The sequence below is a fragment of the Anopheles merus genome, chromosome 2R, assembly GCF_017562075.2.
Source record: "Anopheles merus strain MAF chromosome 2R, AmerM5.1, whole genome shotgun sequence".
Classification (NCBI taxonomy): domain Eukaryota; kingdom Metazoa; phylum Arthropoda; class Insecta; order Diptera; family Culicidae; genus Anopheles; species Anopheles merus.
The window spans coordinates 2,053,808-2,073,739 of NC_054082.1; the positions used below are offsets into that span (position 1 = coordinate 2,053,808).

The 19,932-nt window shown below is 52.9% G+C and overlaps 5 protein-coding genes across 8 annotated transcripts; 1 reads left to right on the forward strand and 4 right to left on the reverse strand.

The window, feature by feature from the left end:
- Positions 1–204: 204 nt before the first annotated feature.
- On the reverse strand, positions 205–1,520 carry LOC121588057 (trypsin-like). The gene is made up of 4 exons (XM_041905580.1): positions 1,348–1,520; positions 992–1,275; positions 568–899; positions 205–497 (listed from the first exon to the last, which is right to left on the reverse strand). Exons 1-4 carry the CDS (start codon positions 1,403–1,405, stop codon positions 299–301), a joined length of 873 nt encoding a protein of 290 aa, XP_041761514.1. The 5' UTR covers positions 1,406–1,520; the 3' UTR covers positions 205–298.
- Positions 1,521–1,991: 471 nt separating this feature from the next.
- Positions 1,992–3,363, reverse strand: LOC121588063 (trypsin 3A1-like). The gene is made up of 3 exons (XM_041905587.1): positions 2,778–3,363; positions 2,359–2,696; positions 1,992–2,263 (listed from the first exon to the last, which is right to left on the reverse strand). The coding sequence occupies exons 1-3, from the start codon at positions 3,027–3,029 to the stop codon at positions 2,038–2,040; spliced, it is 816 nt and encodes a 271-aa protein (XP_041761521.1). The 5' UTR covers positions 3,030–3,363; the 3' UTR covers positions 1,992–2,037.
- A 102-nt stretch (positions 3,364–3,465) lies between these two features.
- LOC121588062 (glycerophosphodiester phosphodiesterase 1-like) lies at positions 3,466–5,396 on the reverse strand. Its single transcript, XM_041905585.1, has 4 exons — positions 4,545–5,396; positions 4,257–4,455; positions 4,009–4,193; positions 3,466–3,936 (listed from the first exon to the last, which is right to left on the reverse strand). Exons 1-4 carry the CDS (start codon positions 5,042–5,044, stop codon positions 3,774–3,776), a joined length of 1,047 nt encoding a protein of 348 aa, XP_041761519.1. The 5' UTR covers positions 5,045–5,396; the 3' UTR covers positions 3,466–3,773.
- Positions 5,397–6,320: 924 nt separating this feature from the next.
- Positions 6,321–13,655, forward strand: LOC121587935. 2 transcript variants are annotated; one of them, XR_006004133.1, is made up of 5 exons: positions 6,321–7,201; positions 7,394–8,040; positions 8,143–9,207; positions 9,478–10,148; positions 10,550–10,636. XR_006004133.1 is itself a non-coding variant. In XM_041905299.1 (5 exons), the coding sequence occupies exons 1-5, from the start codon at positions 6,574–6,576 to the stop codon at positions 12,893–12,895; spliced, it is 4,593 nt and encodes a 1,530-aa protein (XP_041761233.1). In that variant the 5' UTR covers positions 6,321–6,573; the 3' UTR covers positions 12,896–13,655. The 2 variants fall into 2 exon arrangements, 1 of the variants encoding a protein (XP_041761233.1); XM_041905299.1 differs by lacking the exon at positions 9,478–10,148 and adding an exon at positions 12,813–13,655 and having other exon boundaries at positions 10,550–12,719.
- Positions 13,656–13,668: 13 nt separating this feature from the next.
- LOC121587936 (bifunctional 3'-phosphoadenosine 5'-phosphosulfate synthase-like) lies at positions 13,669–19,491 on the reverse strand. Of its 3 annotated transcripts, none has more exons than XM_041905302.1 (4): positions 19,017–19,491; positions 14,401–15,883; positions 14,155–14,306; positions 13,669–14,079 (listed from the first exon to the last, which is right to left on the reverse strand). In XM_041905302.1, exons 1-4 carry the CDS (start codon positions 19,056–19,058, stop codon positions 13,870–13,872), a joined length of 1,887 nt encoding a protein of 628 aa, XP_041761236.1. In that variant the 5' UTR covers positions 19,059–19,491; the 3' UTR covers positions 13,669–13,869. The 3 variants fall into 3 exon arrangements, with proteins under 3 accessions (XP_041761236.1, XP_041761234.1, XP_041761235.1); XM_041905300.1 differs by lacking the exon at positions 19,017–19,491 and adding an exon at positions 17,100–17,976; XM_041905301.1 differs by lacking the exon at positions 19,017–19,491 and adding an exon at positions 16,058–16,302.
- Between the last annotated feature and the right edge of the window lie 441 nt (positions 19,492–19,932).

Below are 19,932 nucleotides of genomic sequence, written 5' to 3' on the forward strand. Positions count from 1 at the left end.
AAGCGCCCCTCCAACCCTTTCCCCGCAACATGTGTCCAGAGTTGTGTGTCTCTAAAAACTACCGAAAATGGCTGCGGACAGTAGTATGGGTGCGAACGCGTACAAATTATGATTATAAAACCATTTAGATATGATCGACTTCCTGTAACAAACACACTGCTGCCCTGTGAGAAACCAGTCGAGATTAAAATTACCCATCTCGAGTATCTAAATCAATGTCTTCGCGGTCTCTGTATTTCGTCCTGTTTATTACATCCCTAATTTAGCGGAGAAAGTGCACCTTCCCGAAGAGAAAGGGTCAAACGTTCGCGTTCAGCTTAATAAACGCACGCACCTCATCGTTCGTGAGGGAAGTGTAGATGCCCGGAATGTTTACGGCACAGTCGTCCGAACCCCACGACACTATCCCGACCTGGTAGCCGTTCATTACCAGCGGTCCGCCACTGTCGCCGTAACACGTTTCCTTCCCGTAAACGCCACTGCCGCCACAAATTTGTCTGCGAAAGGACAATGTCCGATGAAAGATCATCGCTGATAGCCGTAGGATCTTGGCTACCAGTTACTTACCGATCGGTAAGAGCTTCGATCGTCGAGGTCCAACAGAAATGCTTCTGCTGGACGTAGATTTCCAGCGATTGCAGTATCAGCGGCTCGTACCCATCGGCATCCGCCAAGCCCCAGCCGGTCACGACCGCGGCCGACGGTATCGGATAGTACGTGTTGGTGTTGGCCAGCGTTACCGCCTGTATCGGATCGATGAAGAAACTTTCCCGCACATTGATCACGGACACATCGTAGTCCAGCGTGCGTCGGTCAAACTTTGGATGCAGCAGGTAGTACTCGGCATGGAAAATGTAACCACCCGCCAGCCGATGCGGCGTCCCACCGCGAAACGTTATCTGCGGAAAGGGAACGGAAAGCCGTACACACGCGTACCACACACAACCACCACAAAATCACTTCAAGGCGATGGAAATGTCCCGACACTTACAGCGGACGGGTACAACGCCTCATCCAGACAGTGTGCCGCACTCAGTGCCCATCGTTCCGCTATGACCGAGGCACCGCAGATATGCGTTCCCTCGAGGCGCAGCGACAGCTGATAGGGGTAGGATTCGATGGCCACACTCTCGCCGCCGAAAATGAACGGACTGGGTACGTTTAAATCCTGCCTCGGGCGCTCAAACTTCAGCGTCTCGTTCCTCGGCCACAGGTGATACTTGCGCAGCAGACGAAACAGGTCGGGCTGCCGCGAATAGTAGTACTTGTTGTAATCTGCAATTCAAATCACAAACCGGTCAATTCAAACGGCAAACTCCGGCACAAACTCACGATCTCTCGATTTACCGACGGTCATACACAGCACACCGCCAACTAGTGCGGCCAGCAATAGCAGCTGGCGCATTTTTCCCGGTTTACCCAGTCTACAGCGCTCGGTATTTAAGCACAACGCACCCGAAAACCTTACTCTGGTGCGATTATTTTCGACTTAATGAACGCGCCCACAGGCAATGATGAGACTTATATCAAACAACTTACCAAAATCTCTGGTCTGGTTTATCTAGCACGCGGCTTGGTAAACAGAAGATACTGGCTGGCTGAGCTGGCCGCTTTATCGCGGAAGGATGCTGGATGGACCGGGCCCGTCAGCCCGATAACTATTCCCGCACGCCATGGTTGGAGTTGCAGACGATTCTACCGCCCATTATACTCTACAAAGCGAGCTCCAGCAGTGCATGCTCTCTATCTCTCTGGTGTCTAGTGTCTTCACAGCTTTACCTCTCAGCAACGACCAACACAACAGCAGCATCACGACGTCACAACCTAAAAACTCGTCTACCTAAATTAAACGCTTATCAACGGAAGCAGAGCAAAAAAGCAAAAAAACTGAATAATGTGGCCGCTTTCCACTGTTTGTTCAACCGTCTACCGAGCCTCCCATTTTCGAATGTGTAACACGCGGCAGGGTGCAATGTACCAAAACGCATCAATGAATTTGAAAACATCCGCCATGTGGCGCGTGTCTTTCTATGTCTTTCAACCGTTCGCCGCCAGCGACATGCGCCGCTGATCGTTGTTTATCTGCTGTCTAATAAAGTCTCTCACGCTTCTGTTGGAAAGCCGGGTGTAGATGGCCGGTGCGGTGCCTCCACACTCGTTTATGAGGAACGATACGATGCCTATTTGCCGCTGGTCGTACACCAAGGGACCTCCGCTATCTCCGACGCAAAACGAGCGTCCGACGCTGCCAGCGCACATCATGCTGTTTGTTTGTTGTAAAGGAAATAGATAGAACATACGATCAGCAAAAGCTGGCAGGAAGGGGGACATAAAAAATTATAAACTAGCACACTCCACCTTCCGGAGAGGGTCACATAATTCGATGCCTGGTCTGTGCAATCCTTCGTGGACCAAACTTTCACCGCCAGCGATCGCAGATTCGACACGAAGTTGCCATTCGATTCTGTCGCTCCCCAGCCAGTAACGATGGCTAGCTCGCCGCTCGGAATCGTTCCACTGCTGGTAGGCTGTATGATGCCAATGTTGGGCTTATTCTGAAACGTTCCACCAATCCGCAAAACACACACGTCAAAGTCTAGATTCGAATCGTCGTAGTCCGGATGTATGACCAGCTTCATCACCGGGAACACTATTCCTCCCTCTTCTAGCGTCGAGGTTCCTCCTCGGACAGTGAGCTACATGGAAGAAGAGGAAAATACACGAGTTAGTACAATGCTTCACACCTTTCACCTTCAGCGGCTAACCCATCCACTTACATCCGTTTCGTTCGTTCCGATACAGCAATGGCCAGCGGTAAGTGCCAGCCGGGGAGCCACTGCCGATGCTCCACAAATGTGATATCCATCGTACTCGAGGGACAGTTGATAGGGAAACTGGCCGATGTATACCTTCCAGCCACCAATAATGCGCCCGGTGGCACGTGCTGGTGGTGGTGCGGCTTCACGCCCCAGCACTCCTACCCGAGCGATCGCGGCAACAACGATTAGCTGCAGCAACGGCGCCATCATCCCGTATCATAGCGCAAATTTATACGGATGAACTGATTTATACCACAATCTGTGCCGATCTCTTGCACAACACACACGCACGCGCGCGCACACATGCCGCATGCCTGCGGCACTTTCCGGGACAGCTGTACAAATTGTTCTAAATATGTTGCTCTCTCGGCCGCCCAAGGCAGGCGGTAAACAGAGCGAGTAGAAGCGAAACTGTGCGTGCGAATAGTCGGGTACAGGTGGCAACCAAAAAAGCGACCAATGCTGGTAGTACACTTTATTTCGAGACACCCCCTCTTACAGCATTACACTTTCGATTGGTGTACACGCGAGCTTACATTAGGCGACACTTCGCGAGTGAAGTGTGTTAAATCGCGCTGACAGGACCAGACCTAAGATCGATTCTTGAAATGCATCCTTATGCCTGTGTTAATACTTGGCGTGTTACTTGTGTGTGTGATTAGAGACACCTGAGACTAACGTAAATAAATAAGGCCGGCCAGCTACGCGCGCTTCCGGTTGTGTGATTCGCTTTGCAAATGTGTTATAAACGTAAAATAGTAACATGCTTCACATGCTTGTTGCGCGTGCAACGTAAAGCTAAAAACCGCCGCAAGGGAAAACTAAATAGCGTAACACAAAATATACGCACACATACACACACACATACATATAGAGTTTTCGCTTAAATTAAAGGCTTCGTCGATTCGATTCGATTTCGGGGCGATTTTGCAAGCGATCGCACGCCGCTGACTATTACTTTCGTTTGGATTTGAATATTAGCTGCGGCTCGGAGCGGAGCGAATCCGTGAGATAGAGCGTTTTGGTCACCTGCTGAAAGTAGCGCTTCTCGTTCGGCGAGTTTATTGGGTAAACAATAGGCCGAACGCCGACGTTCTTCCACAGCGTTGAGATTTGTCTGCAAATGGTGTGCAAAATGGAGATCAATCCGGTTGGCCGTTTGGCAGAGCGCGTCTTGCGCTATACTTACGCGTTAAATTCATCCTTATGAATAAAGACTAGACTAACACCGATCACCGGTGCTATGATGTTACGATAGATGGCACCTACAATGGATAGCAGGATGGTCGAGGTATTCAGATAGCGTGGCAGTATCGTAAAGCAAGACTTTTCCATCCACAAACCGCACACCAGATCCGGACATTGTTGACGAAGCTGGAATGGGAAAGAGATTAGTGCGGCTGCCAGCAGTGTTGTTTCGTGTTCGGTCCAGCTTACCTGATAGATTACTGTCGGTGATGCACAGCATAAAATGATCCGTTTCATAAAGATGGGACACTTGGCGGCCGTCTCGCGAACAATCTCCAACAGTGCGGAGTTCGTTTGGGACGCTCGCAGCAGCACGGTCACCTCCGAGGATTCTAGCAGCTTCAACAGTCTTTCGAACGTCAGTACCTTCTCCTTCTGGAACAGTTGGCTGCATTGTGTGGGAAAGTAATCGAAATTAATAACTTGACTGAACAGTAGGCGTCGGTAACCATCGGCAGCCGTGTCGCTCCCACTTACCCTAGCGGATGGTGTTCGGTGATGTTGAAGCTTTCGAAGAAACTGTACGGCAGCTTGTGAATCGGTTCGGTCACGTTGGCCTTTTCGAGTGTCGATTTGTGGAGGATGATCGGCTTGCCATCGCTGGTAATGCTGAGATCGAGCAGAATCTTTTGACACCGTTGCGCCAGACACTGGTTAATGGCGGCCAGCGAGTTTTCCGGCGCGTCAAAAGCCCCGCCCCGATGGACGACCGGCCAGTACAGTGCCTCGCTGGCCTCCTTGCCCTTTTCGCTCTTCGACAGCATGGACAGCACGACATCGTCGGCGGGTGAGTTGAGCTTCACAAACTTCGACCCAATGCAGACGAGGAAGAGCAGCAGCATCAACCAGGGAATACCAACCGAGGCAAAGTTGCAGCACAGCCAGAGCGTATTCACCACGAAGGTGCAGCACGTTGCCAGGAACCAAAACAATTGATAAAGCATTTTGCACACTTTAAAGATTGTCGCAAAATACATGCGGAAAGGGAAGATGCAGCCGGGGGGGGGGGGGGGGAGAAGGATGGGCAGCACACGTTTTGGCTGATGAACCTCCTCCTGTCCACAGTCAGCACAGTTCGTGTTTTGTCGTTCGCCGCTGCGCTAAAAACGCGTTTTCGCACTGTTTTTACAACATTTTGCTATTTCGTAACATTTGTTTTCTTGTTTCGAGCGAGGTGGCCGGTAGCGCCTCTTGCTTTGCAAGGTGCGTTTTGTTCTTTTTCGAATGCACTAGCCAATTGGCTAATTTTACGGCAGCTTAACGAAAAAACAAGGAGAAAAGTAAATGTTTACTCATGTTTCTTTTTTTCTTTCGTTCCTTTCCTCTAATGTATAGAAAAACAGGTCATGTCATCGATATTCTATTGGCAGCTACTGAACCGCATACGGTACAGGCTCGCCGTGCGCATTTTCTACCGTAGGTAATTTATGTTTTCATTTATGTGGACGTTCTGAGCAATACAGGATTTTTTGCGGGGTTTTTTTTTATAGCTTTGCGATACTTACTTGACTCTTTATTAAGGGATTGTAAGCTTTCTTAAGCTTTCTATTGATGTTTTGAACAGGCTAAACGGAAACTCCTATTGGATTTGTTCAATAAGGGCGCCGAGGAGTCAAGTTCTCATCAATTAAGCTACACTTCCCCTCAAGAAAGAGTCAATAAAGTGTCCGAAAACTATTCCCTGAAAACGTCGGTATACCTTTCGTTTGGTATAGCCATAAATAAAAAAAATCCACGCGAAATATTCAACAGTATTAAATGGGTTATGTTCATACGTTCACTCTTTTCAATATGCCAACGATACGATCTAAGAATCTAGTAAGAAAAACGATTTTCCACTATTGTTGAATCTTTTTTTTTTTTCGAACATGGTGCATTGCTTTCCGACATTTCGGATTGTTATTTCCGACACATTTCTGACATTTCTGGGGTTTCTTTGTTGTTTGACGCCAGCTTAGAAAAGGTTGGCTCGACGGAACAATGCGTAGATACATGATGCTCCGAAGGATTTCAGTCATTTATTTCCTATTTTATACCCAGAAAAGTCCATCTTCTTGTAGTAAAAGACATTTACTAATACTTAAAAATGGTAAATCATTCCTAGGCACCGTTTAAACGCTATTTTTATGCATTTACATATCTGCACGTGTACTGTCAAAACCCGATGCATCAAATGTCAACTGACGAGACGCCATGCACCGACCAGTTTTGTTAGCCGCACCTGGCTTGACATTTAACAAAATTTGACAAATTTCCAGAAAAAGTCGATTTCGGAGCGTTTCTTCAATTTTTTTGTGCAGAATATTCAATGTAAGCTGTGAAACGTGCGGATGAAAACTGGACGCAAAGTGAGCATGACTCTCGGTGGAAGTGATTCCGCGTGTTAAAAGCACTCCGCAAACCCGCCACGACCATTAACTGCACACTTTTCGGTCGACCCGTAACGGGGGCTCGCGCTTGTGCCGTCTCATTTGGTCCCCGGGAGCTGCAGCTTCCGTCGAAAGAAATGTCTTCAGAGTTCGATAAGTTCAACGAGTGTTTGAAGGCTTCCTTCTGGAAGAATGTGAAAAACAATCGCGCCGAGCGGAAGGCGAACGGCACGGCGATCAAGGTGGAACCAAAGCCAGAACCGAAAAATGAATCCGAACCAGGGCCGAAGCAGACGGTGGTGGCGGTGCAGCAGCAACAGCAGCAGCAGCAGCCCCAGCCCCAACCACAGGCGCAGCTGCAGCAGCGGCCCACGCCCGTGCCCGTGCCCGTTGCCCCCGCTGTTGTTTACAACACCATTAAGTGTGAGCCGACGGTAAATGCATCACTCCAGGAGCTGCTGGAAAAAGATCCGAAATGTGAAGAGTATGATGACTACATACCGCCGCGGGCGCCCAAAACGCCACCCATCGAGGACTACGATGACATGATGCCGCGGCCGCAGACGCCCATGGAAATTCCCAACATGGAAGATGTGGTGGACGTTTCCGACTCGCCGGAGCGCTCCAGCCGTCGGGCGATCGATAAGTCGCTCTCGAAAGAAAACAAATCGGACGAGCTGCTGCAGGAAAAGCTGTGGCAGTACTTCGGTCATCGTGATTTTAAGAGTCAGCTGCAAAAAGAAGCCATCGAAACCATCATCGCAAGTACGTACCAGCGGGGTGGTTACACACTCACACACACACACACACATATACACACACACACACACACACACACACACACACACACACACACACACACACACACACACGCGCGCACATACAGCGCAATTCGGTTGCAAAGATTGCTAACGCACTAACGTTTTTTCTCCCTATCTCTCTATCTCCCTACGCTAGGAACGCGCGATGTGTACGTCTCGATGCCCACCGGAGCGGGAAAGTCGCTCTGCTTCCAGCTTCCGGGCGTGATGCAGGATAATAAGGTAACGATAGTATTCTCCCCACTGCTAGCACTGATCAAGGATCAGCTGGACACATTGGCTCGAATTAAGATACCGGCCGATTCGATCAACTCGAAAATGGGCGTCCGAGACCGGGAGCGGGTCATCAATGACCTGAAGAGCGTCAAGACGGACATACGCTTTCTGTACATCACGCCCGAGCAAGCCAATACTGCCACTTTCAAGGACATTATGCAGCACCTGGTGAAGTTCCGGAAGGTGGCGTACGTGGTGGTGGACGAGGCGCACTGCGTCAGCGAGTGGGGGCACGATTTCCGGCCCGACTATCTGAAGCTGGGCAATCTGCGGGCGGAGTATCCGTCCGTGCCGTGGATTGCCCTGACCGCCACCGCCTCCAAGCAGGTGGTGGAGGACATATTCCGCAACCTGCGGCTGAAGGAACCGGTGGCCAAGTTCAAGACGCCCTGCTTCCGACACAATCTTTATTACGACGTAGTGTTCAAAAACTCCATCCAAGACGATTTCCTGCATCTGAAGGACTACATCGAAGGCATCCTCGGGAAACAGGACGAAGTAAAGCCGGTAAGTGGATCTGGAATAGTGACTGTGACTACAGCTCAGAGCGGACCGTGCATGAATCGATTGTTATTTGGAGTCTGGTTTTTGGGTGTTTTTTTTTTTTAGAGCAAACGAGCCTGCGGAATTATTTACTGCCGTACGCGCGAAAATACGGAGCGTGTGGCGACCAACCTGACCAAGCTCGGGCTACGCACCGTCCCGTACCACGCCGGTCTGAAGCAGTCCGAGCGCGACCAGGTGCAGGAGGACTGGATGGAGGGCAAGTACGTCGCGATAGCGGCGACCATCAGCTTCGGCATGGGCGTCGACAAGGGCTCGGTGCGGTTCGTTATCCACTGGGACAACCCGCAGAACGTGGCCGCCTACTACCAGGAGTCGGGCCGGGCCGGGCGCGACGGCAAGAAGTCGTTCTGCCGCATTTACCACTGTCGCGATGGGTGCAAGTCGATCGAGTTTCTGCTGCGGCAGGACCTGCAGAAGAGCAAGGACACGCCGAAGGAGGAAAGTGCCAAGCAGGCTGTGAAAAACTTTGAGAAAATGGTCGAGTTTTGCGAGAGTGCGCGCTGCCGGCACCGGCTCTTCACCGACTACTTTGGTGACGATCCGCCCGACTGTCGCAACATGTGCGACGTGTGCACCAACCCGAAGAAGGTGCAGAAGGCGATCGACTACTTTCAGCAGCTGGCCTACACGGGCAAGCTGAAAACGATGACGGCCTACGACGACGACCCGTCCGATCTGTACGGTGGCGGCCGCAAGGGGTACGACAACGATTACTACGACGGGTCGGGCAGCAGCTACAACAGCGAGGGGCGCGAAACGAAGCGCAAGCAGAGCGAGTCGGCCCTGCTGATCCAGAAGCAGTTCATGCTGCGGAAGGCGGCCGCCGCGAAGGACATGAGCATGCAGCGAACGGCCACGATCGGGCGGGTAAAGTTTGCCATGCAAACGCCAGTGAAAGTGAGCGGCCTAACGATTGCGACGCGCGAAACGTACGTCACCTCGCTGGCCGACTTGATGAAGAAAAATGTGGAAACCTGCAAAGGCGTCGACGAGCCGGACTACAGTCTAGTGTACAAGGACTTTGAGGACATTGCGGTCGAGATGGAGTACGAGGCGTTCACGAAAAACACCGTCAAAAGTTTGTACCACCGAGCGATTGTGAAGCAGGTAAGTTCGCGTTTCCATTTTTCATTTGTCTCGTCGGTTTCGTTCTTTAGTTATCCTCCGTGACCTCTCTCCCTCACACAAACACACACACAGATACACATGCACACACATACAAGCACACTCTGCCTTCCTAACTCCTGTACTTTGCTCTGGTCCCTGGGAGGAGAGCGCGATGTGTTGTTGGTGTTGTGTGTTGTTGTTGATTTCGAAGCTACATAGTTACATGTTTTCACACGACTCCTTTTGTTCTGTTTTTCACATACGTCCTAGGACATATGGCCCTCTTAGTAAACAATCAAAGATACTTATTTACCATCATTCCTCCTATCAGTTTGCGGAAGCTTTCAATCAATTTGCGTTTATTTTCGCTTTTTGTGGATCAATTCAATTGCGCGAGTATTACAATCCATTTCAATCTGCGACTATCAACGAGAACAAGTATTTCCAAATGCTCTATGCTAAATCGAGAATGTAGAAGCAGCAGCAGCAGCAGCAGCAGCAGCAGAAGCAAATCCAACACAGCATGATGGCAGCGCGATCGTTTCGTTAGGGAAGCAGCACCATCAGCAGCAACCCTGCGTCAACGAAAAGCCCTCAATGCCCGATTGTGTCCGCCTCCGCTCCGTAAGCTTCCGTTATCTCAATCCAACCAACCACCAGCAAACGTGGTGCCCGGGGTTTACCACGCACCATCAGCTTCAAACAGGCGTGTGTCGCTGGTATCAGTTTCAATCGTCATCTCAACCAACTCGTCTTTCTTCTGTCGATTCACTGTCGTGTCGGCCGGCCGGCTGGCTGGCGTTCGCCAAACAAACCCTGGTTACACACACAATGGTCAACGATCAGTTCAATCCATCACCACCACCATCTTGCCCTGCACGTCGGTACTACCAATCAATGAATGCCAACAATGGCGAAGCACACGTTCAGATGCATACCAGGTATTGTTGCCAACGCCCAACACTCCGGCGGGCTACACCTTTCCTCCTCGCCGAGGAAACGCAAACGCGCCTCACGGTGCTACTGTATATTGTATACTACCTTTTCTCTCCCCCCGAACGCAGTATAACCGAGCTCAAAGAGACAAAAATTTAAGTAAATTAACCTTTTTTTTGCAATCGGCGGACGGGCGAGCGTGAAACTTGTTCATTGCGTACAGATATATTTTCGGAACGTGTCAAAATTTCACCCTACTTTCTCTCTCTCTCTCTCTCGCTCCCTCTCTATAACAACAATCCACAACAATACACTTCCTTGATGCAGTGGCAATGGAGCGCTAATGCATCGGGGAATGTTCAATCTGACCGCTAACTGTAACCCATGTCTGTGTCTGTTCCCGTAGGTGACGTCGCTAAAGTCGGCCGTAGCCGATAAAGTGCTGCATCCGCGGGTGAAGGAGTACTGTCCCAAGCATCGGGCCAACCTGGGCGGCGACTACCGGACGATCGAGGCCGATCTGAAGCGTAAGTACGGCGACAGCGTGGTGGACGAGCTACGTTCGGACGGGCACGAGAAAAAGCACGACGGGCATCATCATCACCACCATCATCACCATCGCCGGAGCGGCGAGCGCAACGGGGATCGGAAGCGCAGCTCCAAGTTTTCGTCGAAAACGGGCGGCTCGCGTGACCGGGACGGGCTCAGCCAGCCGGCGATCAGTTCCTACTTCGGTGCGAAGAACAGCATTGGCGGCGCGTCTTCTTCCTCCGCACTGGGCGGTGGTGGTGGTGGTACCGGCAGCTCCTCCGGGCTCATGACGATCGACGACGGTGACATGTGGGACGATGATCAGTTGAAGGATGGAGGACGAGGTTCGGGCAGTGCGAAACTGGCCCCACCGGAATCGTCTACAATGACGCTGATCCGTTCGCCCCAGTCACCGCCTACGTCACCGATTTCGCCGCGTTCGCCCCGATCGCCCCGGTCGCCGCGTTCTCCCCAATCTCCTCCGTCATCGCGGAGATCACCCCGTTCGCCCCGCTCGCCCCGCTCACCTACATCACCCCGATCGCCGTCCGTGGAGTACGTTTCGAACGATGCGTACGCGGAGACAAAAGCGCGCCGCGTCAGCGAGCACGGAGAGCGGCAGCACCGATCGCACTCGCGAACGACCTCGAAGGATCGTACGTATCGGGAGCGGTCTCGATCCGGCTCGGGAGGCGGCTACTCGAGCGAGCGATCGAGAACGAAGCAGAAAGCGCACAAGCGGTCGCGCGAAAGCAGTCGATCGTACTCGCGGGAACGATCCTACTCGTACCGATCGGGAAGCTCCCGCTCGCGGGACTGGGAGGAGGACGAGCTGGCGAGGCGTCGCAAGCGCAAGTACGCGGAGGAGGAGGAGGAGTACGAGCGCGAGTACGAGCGGGTGCCGTCCAAGTCCCGCGTGTACGAAGACGAGTACGAGACGAACAGCAAGCAGCACCAGCAGCAGCAGCAGCAGCAGCAACAGCATCATCATCCCACGCGACGACCCCCATCGCCGGAGGAAGAATTCAGCTACGCGGCGCCGAAGAAGCGAATATCGCACTATGCCGGCGAGAACAGTGGGTCCGCCGGTGCTGGGTACGGGGGTAAAAGCTCCGCCTACGGATCTGCCGGAGGTTCGTCTTCCTACAACAGCTACCTACCGGGCAAGGGGTCCGGCGGTGGTGGCGGTGGCGGCGGTTCATCGCAGATGCTCAACAATGAAGACATGTGGGACGATGATCCGAAACCGTCGTCATCGAACAGCCGACCAAAGGAGCAACCACCTTCCACGCCAGCATCGCCACCGCCCCCGTCATCGCCGCCACCGATGTCACCCTCGCCGGAGCCGGAGTACATGCACACGAAGTACGTACCGTCGTCGCCACCGCACCGGCCACCTTCTCCCGCATCACCACCGCCCCAGGCAACGATACATCACGACAAGCACTCGATGCGCACGTACGACCACCGCTCACCGTACGACGCGTCGCTCGATCCCCGCCTGGCCGGTACACCGAAGAGTCCGCCCTACGCCCAGCTGGCCGGTGGCGGCTCCTCCCTGTCCTCCCTGCCCGGCGTGAAACCCTCGACCTCGGCCCAGTTCACAACGGCCGCGCAGCTGCACCTCAACTCCCTACAGAGCAAGGCATCCTCCTTACCAGTGAGCACGATTCAGTCGGGTGGAGGAGGCGGCGGATCGGTCACCGGTGGCATTGCGGGAGGATTAAAGCAGTCCGGCTGCATGAACGCAGTTACCACGAACAACAGTGTGGCCGGCCCGTCTGCCTGTGGCGGTGGCTCGTCCAACGCTCAACAGCTCCTGTCCGGCTCGTCCGGGCACACGCCGGGAGGGGCACCCGATTCCGCCGGCTCCACGCCGTCCGGCTCTCAGCTGGCCGAGATGGAGAAGAAGAAGAAAAATCTAGCCAGCTGCGTCATACACTACCTGATGCCGTACTATCGCGATCAGAAGATCGAGACGAAGGAGCTGTTCAAGGGGCTGGCGCGGAAGATTTCGCACAAATTTTTCGAAGCCGATGTTACTGGTAGGTCTCAACCGCGGTCATCCATTTCCTTTCCCTGTACTGAGCGACTTTTTTTTCTTTCTTTCTCATTCTACCCCTCCCACCTTCTTCTAGCGGAGCGCAAGGTGAAGAAGTACATCGACGACATGATGGCCCACAAAGGAATCATCTCGAGCGAGGCGGATTTTCCCAAATAGAAACGACGCAAGGCGCGAACGCGCGCATACAAGTCCCGTTCATATAGGCGCCGTTCGCGCTGATCCTCCGACGCGGTAAGCTCGGGCAGGTTGGACGAGCAGGATAGTCGTCGTCGTCGTCGTCGTTGTCTATATGGTGTAATTTAACGAACGTGTATTGTACATACTAGTGGATAAGCAGGCTGTAACAACCCTCTCTGAACTACCTTGCATGACCCCAAAAGTAGACAGCGCGCGCCCAGTGGCCGGAGAACGGAGAAAAGTGCATATTCCAATTGTTATAGCGTGTCAGGATTTAGCAAACGGCCACACTCTCCAGCAGCGCGGTCGAGGCGCCTTTACTGAGCCGAAACTAGCAGCAAACCCCGCAGCAGGACCTTTCCCCCCGCCCACAATGCCATTTGATGATGATGATGATGATCATGTTCTCCGTTCGAACGATGGCGGTGACCGTATTGAAGATTGAGGAGAAGGATTCTTTTTAAATTTGTGTTTTTGTCCACCACTACTGCCGCGGGTGTGCGTGTCTGTGTGTGCGCGCGCGCGTCTCGGTGAATGTGTGGTGGATCGGATCCTCCGTTAAACGTTTTCTTTTTATATTAAAGAGCATAAGCTAAAAGTGGCGCCCACCCTCTGATTGCACACACACACATACACACACACAGAGAGACACAGAAACACAAAAATTACTTATAGCGTGCGCGCGTTCGCCCGACGAACCTGTAAGTTTGTGTGAATAAAGATACAATTCAGATGATAACAGCCTTGCGTCGTTCACTGCCAATCGTTTTAGCCCCGTACCGTTCCGATACGGGGCCGTTTATTACTGCCTACCACAATGGTATGCTCAAAATGCTTCGATGCTTTTGCAAAGCGAAGGGGTTGCGGGTGTACATAAAAAAAACATAAAACATAATCGTAACATAAACAGCGGTTTAAAATGAGAAAAGTAAAACCCTCGACTGCGGGGACGACTACTGCGGCTTTTGCAGCGACTGATAGTACTCGGCCAGAATCTGCCACGCTTTCGGCTCCATGAACCCGTTGGGCGGATTCTCGCCGTTGCGGGCCAGCGTGCGCATTCGGGTGCCGGAGATGAAATCGAAGTCCTGCTTGCGTGCCGGATCGAAGAACGCCATCTGCGAGCACGACTTATCGTAAGCGGCCACACGGAAGGGAAGAATCTGTTGCGAAGAAAGGGGCGTCGTGTTAAAGAAAAAGAAGTGTGGGAAAATGGTATTACACCCCACCCCAATTACCTCTATGCTGTCCAATCCGGGGGCCATCTTGAGCACACGCGAACCGTGCGTTCCGTCGTACAGATTGCCATCCGGGTAAAGGTCCTTGTCCGGGTGCGGCATACCGGCCGGATCGCGCCCAACAATGTAGTGATTAGCACCGGCATTCATTCCTGTGTCAATGCGTCACAAACAAGCACAACAAACAAAAACCCATCAATGTCGAGAAAGACGCTCTTCCGTCTAAGCTGCAGTCTTAGTACTTACGAGCCTTCGCATGCCATTGCACCTCCGTCGGGCCGGCATACATCATGGGCGACGGGAAGATGGCCAGCACGGTGTGGTCGCGATCGAGCACGCCCGAATCCAGCACCGCCTGGTGTTGGGCCATGCGCACCGGCAGCGGCACATCGTCGTCCTTCGTCCACCCACCGAGCGGGTGCAGCAGCAGCACCGGGTTCTTGTAGCCGCGCTCGAGCAGCTGCCGCCGGCAGTCGCTCATCAGCAGCGCGTGCCCATTGTGGATCGGATTGCGCAGCTGGAAGGCAAACACGGCGTCCGCCTTGATCTCGCGGAACCTTTGCCGCAGCTCGTTCGGCGTCAGCCGATAAGCGTCCAGCCCGTCGTTCCACTGGATGCGCTCCAGTGCCTCGATCTCGCCCCCCACCAGATAGTCGCCCGACTCGTAGATCATCTTGATGTACGGATGGGCCCGATTGCTCGTGCCGAACTGCCGGGCGCACCGCTCCTCCTTGCGCTGGTAGTAGAACTCGGGCTTGCGCAACACCGCCACCGTGCGCCCGCCGTACTGCAGCGCAAGTGCACTGACCCCCTCGAGCCGCTGCTTATCGGCCTCGGTCGCGGACAGCACTATCGGGACGGACTGATTGACGCGCAGCGTTTCGTCCTCGTTCAGCAGACAGTTGAAGTGCAGCGCCTGCAGGTACTCCTGTTCGCGCATGAACCCCTTCAGCGGGTAGGCCCACCCCTCGGCCAGTATCTGGAGCCACTGCAGCTCCACCTCGGTGAGCGCCAGCGCGGGCAGCGTTTTCGCTTCCGCCTCCAGCGCCGCCTTGAGGCTTTCCGCCACAAACAGCTCCGGCAGCGGTTCGTCCTCCTTCAGGAACTTCGGTATGATCGCTTCGCTCTCCAGCAGCTTGATCAGCTTCAGCGTGGACTCGCGCACCGTCATGCCCTCCGTGCTGACGCGCAGATCCGGTGCGTCCGGCGCCTCGTACGCCTGCGTCACGCCCGTAAAGCCCTGGATCACGCCCTGGCGCGCCTTCTTGTACAGGCCCTTGGTGTCGCGCGTCTCGCACACCTCCAGCGGCGTGTCGATGTAGATCTCGAAAAACTTCAAATCCGCATCCTTGTGGATCTTGCGCGCCATCTCGCGATCCTCCGCGAACGGCGACACGAAGCTGCAGATCGACACGACGCCACTGTCGGCGAACAGCTTCGCCACCTCGGCCACGCGGCGAATGTTTTCCTCCCGGTCGACCTGCGAGAAGCCGAGGTTTTTGTTCAGCCCGGTGCGGATGTTGTCCCCGTCGAGCCCGTACGCCGGGATGCCCTTCGACACGAGGTACGCTTCCAGCTCGAACGCGATCGACGTCTTGCCCGCGCCGCTCAGCCCCGTCAGCCAGACGGTGCAGCCGCGGAAGCCCCTGCACAGCCCAAGGTTCTGGCCGCGCACCTCCCGTGACACGTTGTGCTTCTGCTCGGTCACGTTCGTCGCCACCTGCAGGCACTGTGGGGCAGATACAGAAAGAAAGAAAGCGGATCATTCATTAGTGCACTACGCAAGTACGCAAGCGGAAGAACAAACAAATGGCTTTCGAGAGACGAAACACACACGCGCGCGCGTGCTCTACAGCTCAAGGTTCTATGGCCAACGGTACGATCACGATGAGATAGATAGTACCTCTTCCTGCTGTTGCTGCTGCTGCTGCTGCTGCTGCATCGTGTACGGTCGGGAGTAACGCTGAACCGACGAACAACTACCACCGAATGACGGGAGAATGTTCGCCCCACGACACTTAAGTACATGACGGATACCGCACGGCATGAACGATAATAAGCTTACACAGATAAGTTATTTATTTTGCCTGCAGTAAAGCGACTTCGGTGCAATGGGATCTTGTTCGTTAACCGTGTGTCGCCCCTCGTGGTATGCGAGAGCCTGGAGGCAACGACTATCTATTTTAGCAAGCGCAACCAAGGCTAATGGAGCCATTTTGGTTTGCTTTGTGGTGTACTAGCCTACCACTACTACAAGCGCTCGATATTTTCCCGCCGCGTCACACGCCGCACAAGCTTTTCCAATGTTTAATAAACGCCACATCATAACGGCATCGCCCCATCGTGTAAAAGTAGTGGCGAGGCCTACTCGACCATTGCTTCCTTCTGCATCAAATTTCATTGGCCAACCGAGTGCGAACAGCGGGGCCCTTACATAACTCACTCATCGAATCGACCACAACAACAACAACATCACCATTGGACTGCCGCATTTGAGGCAGACTGCGCCAACCGCCAAACGTACCACGGCAAACACGGCAACAAACCTGCGGCCTGCGCAACGGTGCAGAGCAAGCAAATGTTCGCCAGAAAGTTCGCGCTCTCAAGAGGCGCCAAACCACAACGATTGACGTCTGCTCCGAAAGCCCAACGAACGCAGCAACCTTTGGAACATGGAAACATGGAAACGGCAATCGATGAGATCGCCAGAAAGTAAGTGAAAGTTTTTACTGTCCCGTTGTCGCCCTACTCCACCAGCAGCCTCTGGGGATTATGCTGGGACCTCATTATTTATTCATACTTTTTTGTGGATGTTGCTCTTTTGTCCAAAGCACTCGACGGCGGACAGGGTTCGGCTGCTGCTTACCTATCATTATTATTGTTAGTTAACGCTTTCGTAACCCGTCACCCCGTGTCACAGTAAGGGGCACAGACACTCTTCTTACCTCGGGAGAAACGTTACCGGCACAGTCCTTGTGCTTGCCGCAGCGCGTCTTGGCGGCCGCCGCAATCTTGCCCGCATCTCCACCATTCTCGTAATTGGAGTTGCCGAGAAAGGAGTTATTATTAAAGTTGGCCACTTTTCTTCGCTTTACAAACATTCTGCTGCTTTGCACGATTTCTACTCGTTTTCGATAATATCCGAAGAGCAACGATGATCTCTTTCACTGCTTATCTTATTGTGGTGCACTTTCACGCCTTCACAGCACACGGTGAATGTCTAACTGTTAGAATTTAACGATCCAAACGAGCGCCACTGCACACACTCACACACACACACGGTCCACACGCAACGCTCGACCGATCAACAGTGAAGCTGTGTGAGGCTGTGAGCCCGTCCGATGGTACCCGTTTTTGCGATGATTATGCAGCACCGGTCGGGGAAGATCGTCGCTCTTATAGTTTGTTGTCGAACGGTGGTAGCGGAGTATTGCCCCGGAGAGAAAGTTTCGAACAACACAAACCACCGCACGATCACGATCAGTGTCGAACGAACACCCAGGCAAGGGGATGGTAGGGACAACAAGGGATGCCTACGGTTTTACCCGGTTCTGTGTGTTTTGTTGTGCCTAGAGGGTTCCAGACTGTGGTGAAGTCGCTGGAAAACGTCCAATAGGGAAATTACACCTTTCGGGATAACCGTTTTTACTCTTTTTCACTTAATCACCTTGAACAAACAAACAAACGGAAAGCACACACTTCTAATAGGGTATTTTTTCTTCTGTTCGACACGTGGCAGAGCGTACGACCAACCCGCCACCACTGTATCGAACGATTTGCGCGAAATGAGCAGCGCATACAATCGTCCAGGCGTATTTATGAAAACGCACCATTCGCAGTGCCGCTGCCGCCGCCGACTACGACCCTTTCCCCTTTAAGCGCGCCGCTGTGTCCAAAGCTCTCTAACGCGCGGGCGCACGCGCGCTCGCGCTCTCACACACGCTCACGACAGTGCGGGCTGCGTCTGGCTCGACTGGCTCTCCGTTGCGATAAAGTCGTGCAAGCTTTGCGCCTGCCCCTGCGCCGGATGGAGAGGGATGGTGCGCCTAACCATGTATGAGAGTTATTTCAATTATCGTATCGCGGTACCGTTTGGCCGTGCTTCGGCGTGCTTAGTCAACGCAATTTGTACGCTTGATGACCCTTTGGAAGTGTGGTTCCCCTTTCCAATGCGGAGGGAGTGGGGGAGAGGGCGTGGGTCAATAGTAAGCCACACTGCACACTGTTGTTGGTGCGGGGGTATGGGGGAGAGTAGGGCGAAGTGGTCGGGGTGTGTGGCGTGATAATTAACCGGTTGCAACCCTAGCACTGATCGTCTTTCCATTCCACTTTTGCACCCGTAAGCATTGATGTGCTGCCAATTTATGTTTCAAAGCAAAATGTTCCAGCAGCGGCGGCGGCGAGACTTCGAGTATCGTTCAAATGAAGCTCATTACAATGTCCATTGTTATTGTGCGATAATGTTGGACAATTTCTTATCAACATGTACACACATTTCGCCGCCCCACTCTAGCCATTCTAGCGGCACGCTGATTACCATTCCATATGGCACGAGAAGTTCAACCGGTCTACCATATGTTGTGTGAATATTGAATGACCCAATTATCATCTTCCCAAATCACAATTGAGGCGAGGCCCATTTCCCAAAACGGAACATTCATCACGTGCCTTCATTCGTGCGTTGAAGAGGCACGATCGTTATTTCACTACAACTAACCCCAACCCTAACGTGCTTAGTTTTCTTAGTGCTCCGGGGGTAAAAGCGCCCCGGGGTTAGTTTTAAGAGTTTGGATAAAGCTAGCTGAAACAGGGGAATGGCAACACGATGTTATCAAAGTAGAACTATGCCTGCTTCTTCTTACCGTCTTCTGCTTCTTCGTCGCCTTTTCCGGTTCCCCGCTCATGATGTGGTGCTGCTGGTGCTGCGGCCTACTGCTTCCACCTTTCGTGCACGGAATTCCTTCGTTTGCTTTCGCCTCACACGTTTGTCACACTACACGCGTACTGCCGTGTCAGCACTGTCGATCACAATCTAGCTGATTACTAGCTCACCGTACCGTAGGAACGTACAATTACCCTCTATGAGAGGAACCGCTTCAACCCTGCTGCTAGCACACTCGCCGAGGGATATTCTCCGGTGCCACTACCACCGCCGGTAGCAAATGAACACAGGAACAGGGGAGGGAAGATGGGTGCGTACGTTCAACGTCTGCTTTCAATCATTTGTAGGCCACACTGCACACCGGTACTTTATGGGTGACGGGAAGCGGGAAAAAAGTAGCTAAGCCGGACCCAAAAACTAAACCCCTCGGCCGATGGAATTTTGTAAACAACGGGTGTTTTATTGTAAACAACAAACTGTCAGCCGGCGGGAAAGCAGTTCCCAGTGCGCGGATTTTGACGTTTACCCGTAACGATCGAGTTTGCTCGAATGAGCCAGCTCAGTTCGAGCAGTTTTAACGAAGCAATTTTTGTTCGGCATCTGGAATAAAAATTGTCTTACAGTGAATGGTTCAATTTTCTTTTATAAAAATCGCAATTACGATAAGCTTTATAAGACCCTGCCCATCCATGGGGCGGTTTCGTGGTACAATCAACAACTCGAACGACTCAATAATATGTCCGTCATGGGTTCAAGCCCAGAATGGACCGTCCCCCCGTAGCAAGGATTGACTATCCGGCTACGTGGTAATGAGTTCAGTCTCGAAAGCCTGTATAGGCCGGCATGTTCGCGTAGGACGTTACGCCAAATAGAAGAAGAAGAAGACCCTGCACATC

Excerpts from the sequence above, each read along its gene's own strand:
- LOC121588057 (XM_041905580.1), bottom strand. The coding sequence starts at position 1,405 with ATGCGCCAGCTGCTATTGCTGGCCGCACTAGTTGGCGGTGTGCTGTGT. Across the intron at positions 900-991 it reads AGGCGTTGTACCCGTCCGCT|ATAACGTTTCGCGGTGGGAC; the intron begins GTAAGTGTCGGG and ends CCCTTTCCGCAG. Across the intron at positions 498-567 it reads ATCGAAGCTCTTACCGATCG|ACAAATTTGTGGCGGCAGTG; the intron begins GTAAGTAACTGG and ends GTCCTTTCGCAG.
- LOC121588063 (XM_041905587.1), bottom strand. The coding sequence starts at position 3,029 with ATGATGGCGCCGTTGCTGCAGCTAATCGTTGTTGCCGCGATCGCTCGG. Across the intron at positions 2,697-2,777 it reads TCGGAACGAACGAAACGGAT|CTCACTGTCCGAGGAGGAAC; the intron begins GTAAGTGGATGG and ends TCTTCCATGTAG. Across the intron at positions 2,264-2,358 it reads TATGTGACCCTCTCCGGAAG|CATGATGTGCGCTGGCAGCG; the intron begins GTGGAGTGTGCT and ends ACAAACAAACAG.
- LOC121588062 (XM_041905585.1), bottom strand. The coding sequence starts at position 5,044 with ATGTATTTTGCGACAATCTTTAAAGTGTGCAAAATGCTTTATCAATTG. Across the intron at positions 4,194-4,256 it reads CACCGACAGTAATCTATCAG|CTTCGTCAACAATGTCCGGA; the intron begins GTAAGCTGGACC and ends TTCCCATTCCAG. Across the intron at positions 3,937-4,008 it reads CATAAGGATGAATTTAACGC|ACAAATCTCAACGCTGTGGA; the intron begins GTAAGTATAGCG and ends CACCATTTGCAG.
- LOC121587935 (XM_041905299.1), top strand. The coding sequence starts at position 6,574 with ATGTCTTCAGAGTTCGATAAGTTCAACGAGTGTTTGAAGGCTTCCTTC. Across the intron at positions 7,202-7,393 it reads CATCGAAACCATCATCGCAA|GAACGCGCGATGTGTACGTC; the intron begins GTACGTACCAGC and ends TCCCTACGCTAG. Across the intron at positions 9,208-10,549 it reads ACCGAGCGATTGTGAAGCAG|GTGACGTCGCTAAAGTCGGC; the intron begins GTAAGTTCGCGT and ends CTGTTCCCGTAG.
- LOC121587936 (XM_041905300.1), bottom strand. The coding sequence starts at position 17,255 with ATGTTTGTAAAGCGAAGAAAAGTGGCCAACTTTAATAATAACTCCTTT. Across the intron at positions 15,884-17,099 it reads CCGGTAACGTTTCTCCCGAG|TGCCTGCAGGTGGCGACGAA; the intron begins GTAAGAAGAGTG and ends TCTGCCCCACAG. Across the intron at positions 14,080-14,154 it reads CCGGATTGGACAGCATAGAG|ATTCTTCCCTTCCGTGTGGC; the intron begins GTAATTGGGGTG and ends TCTTCGCAACAG.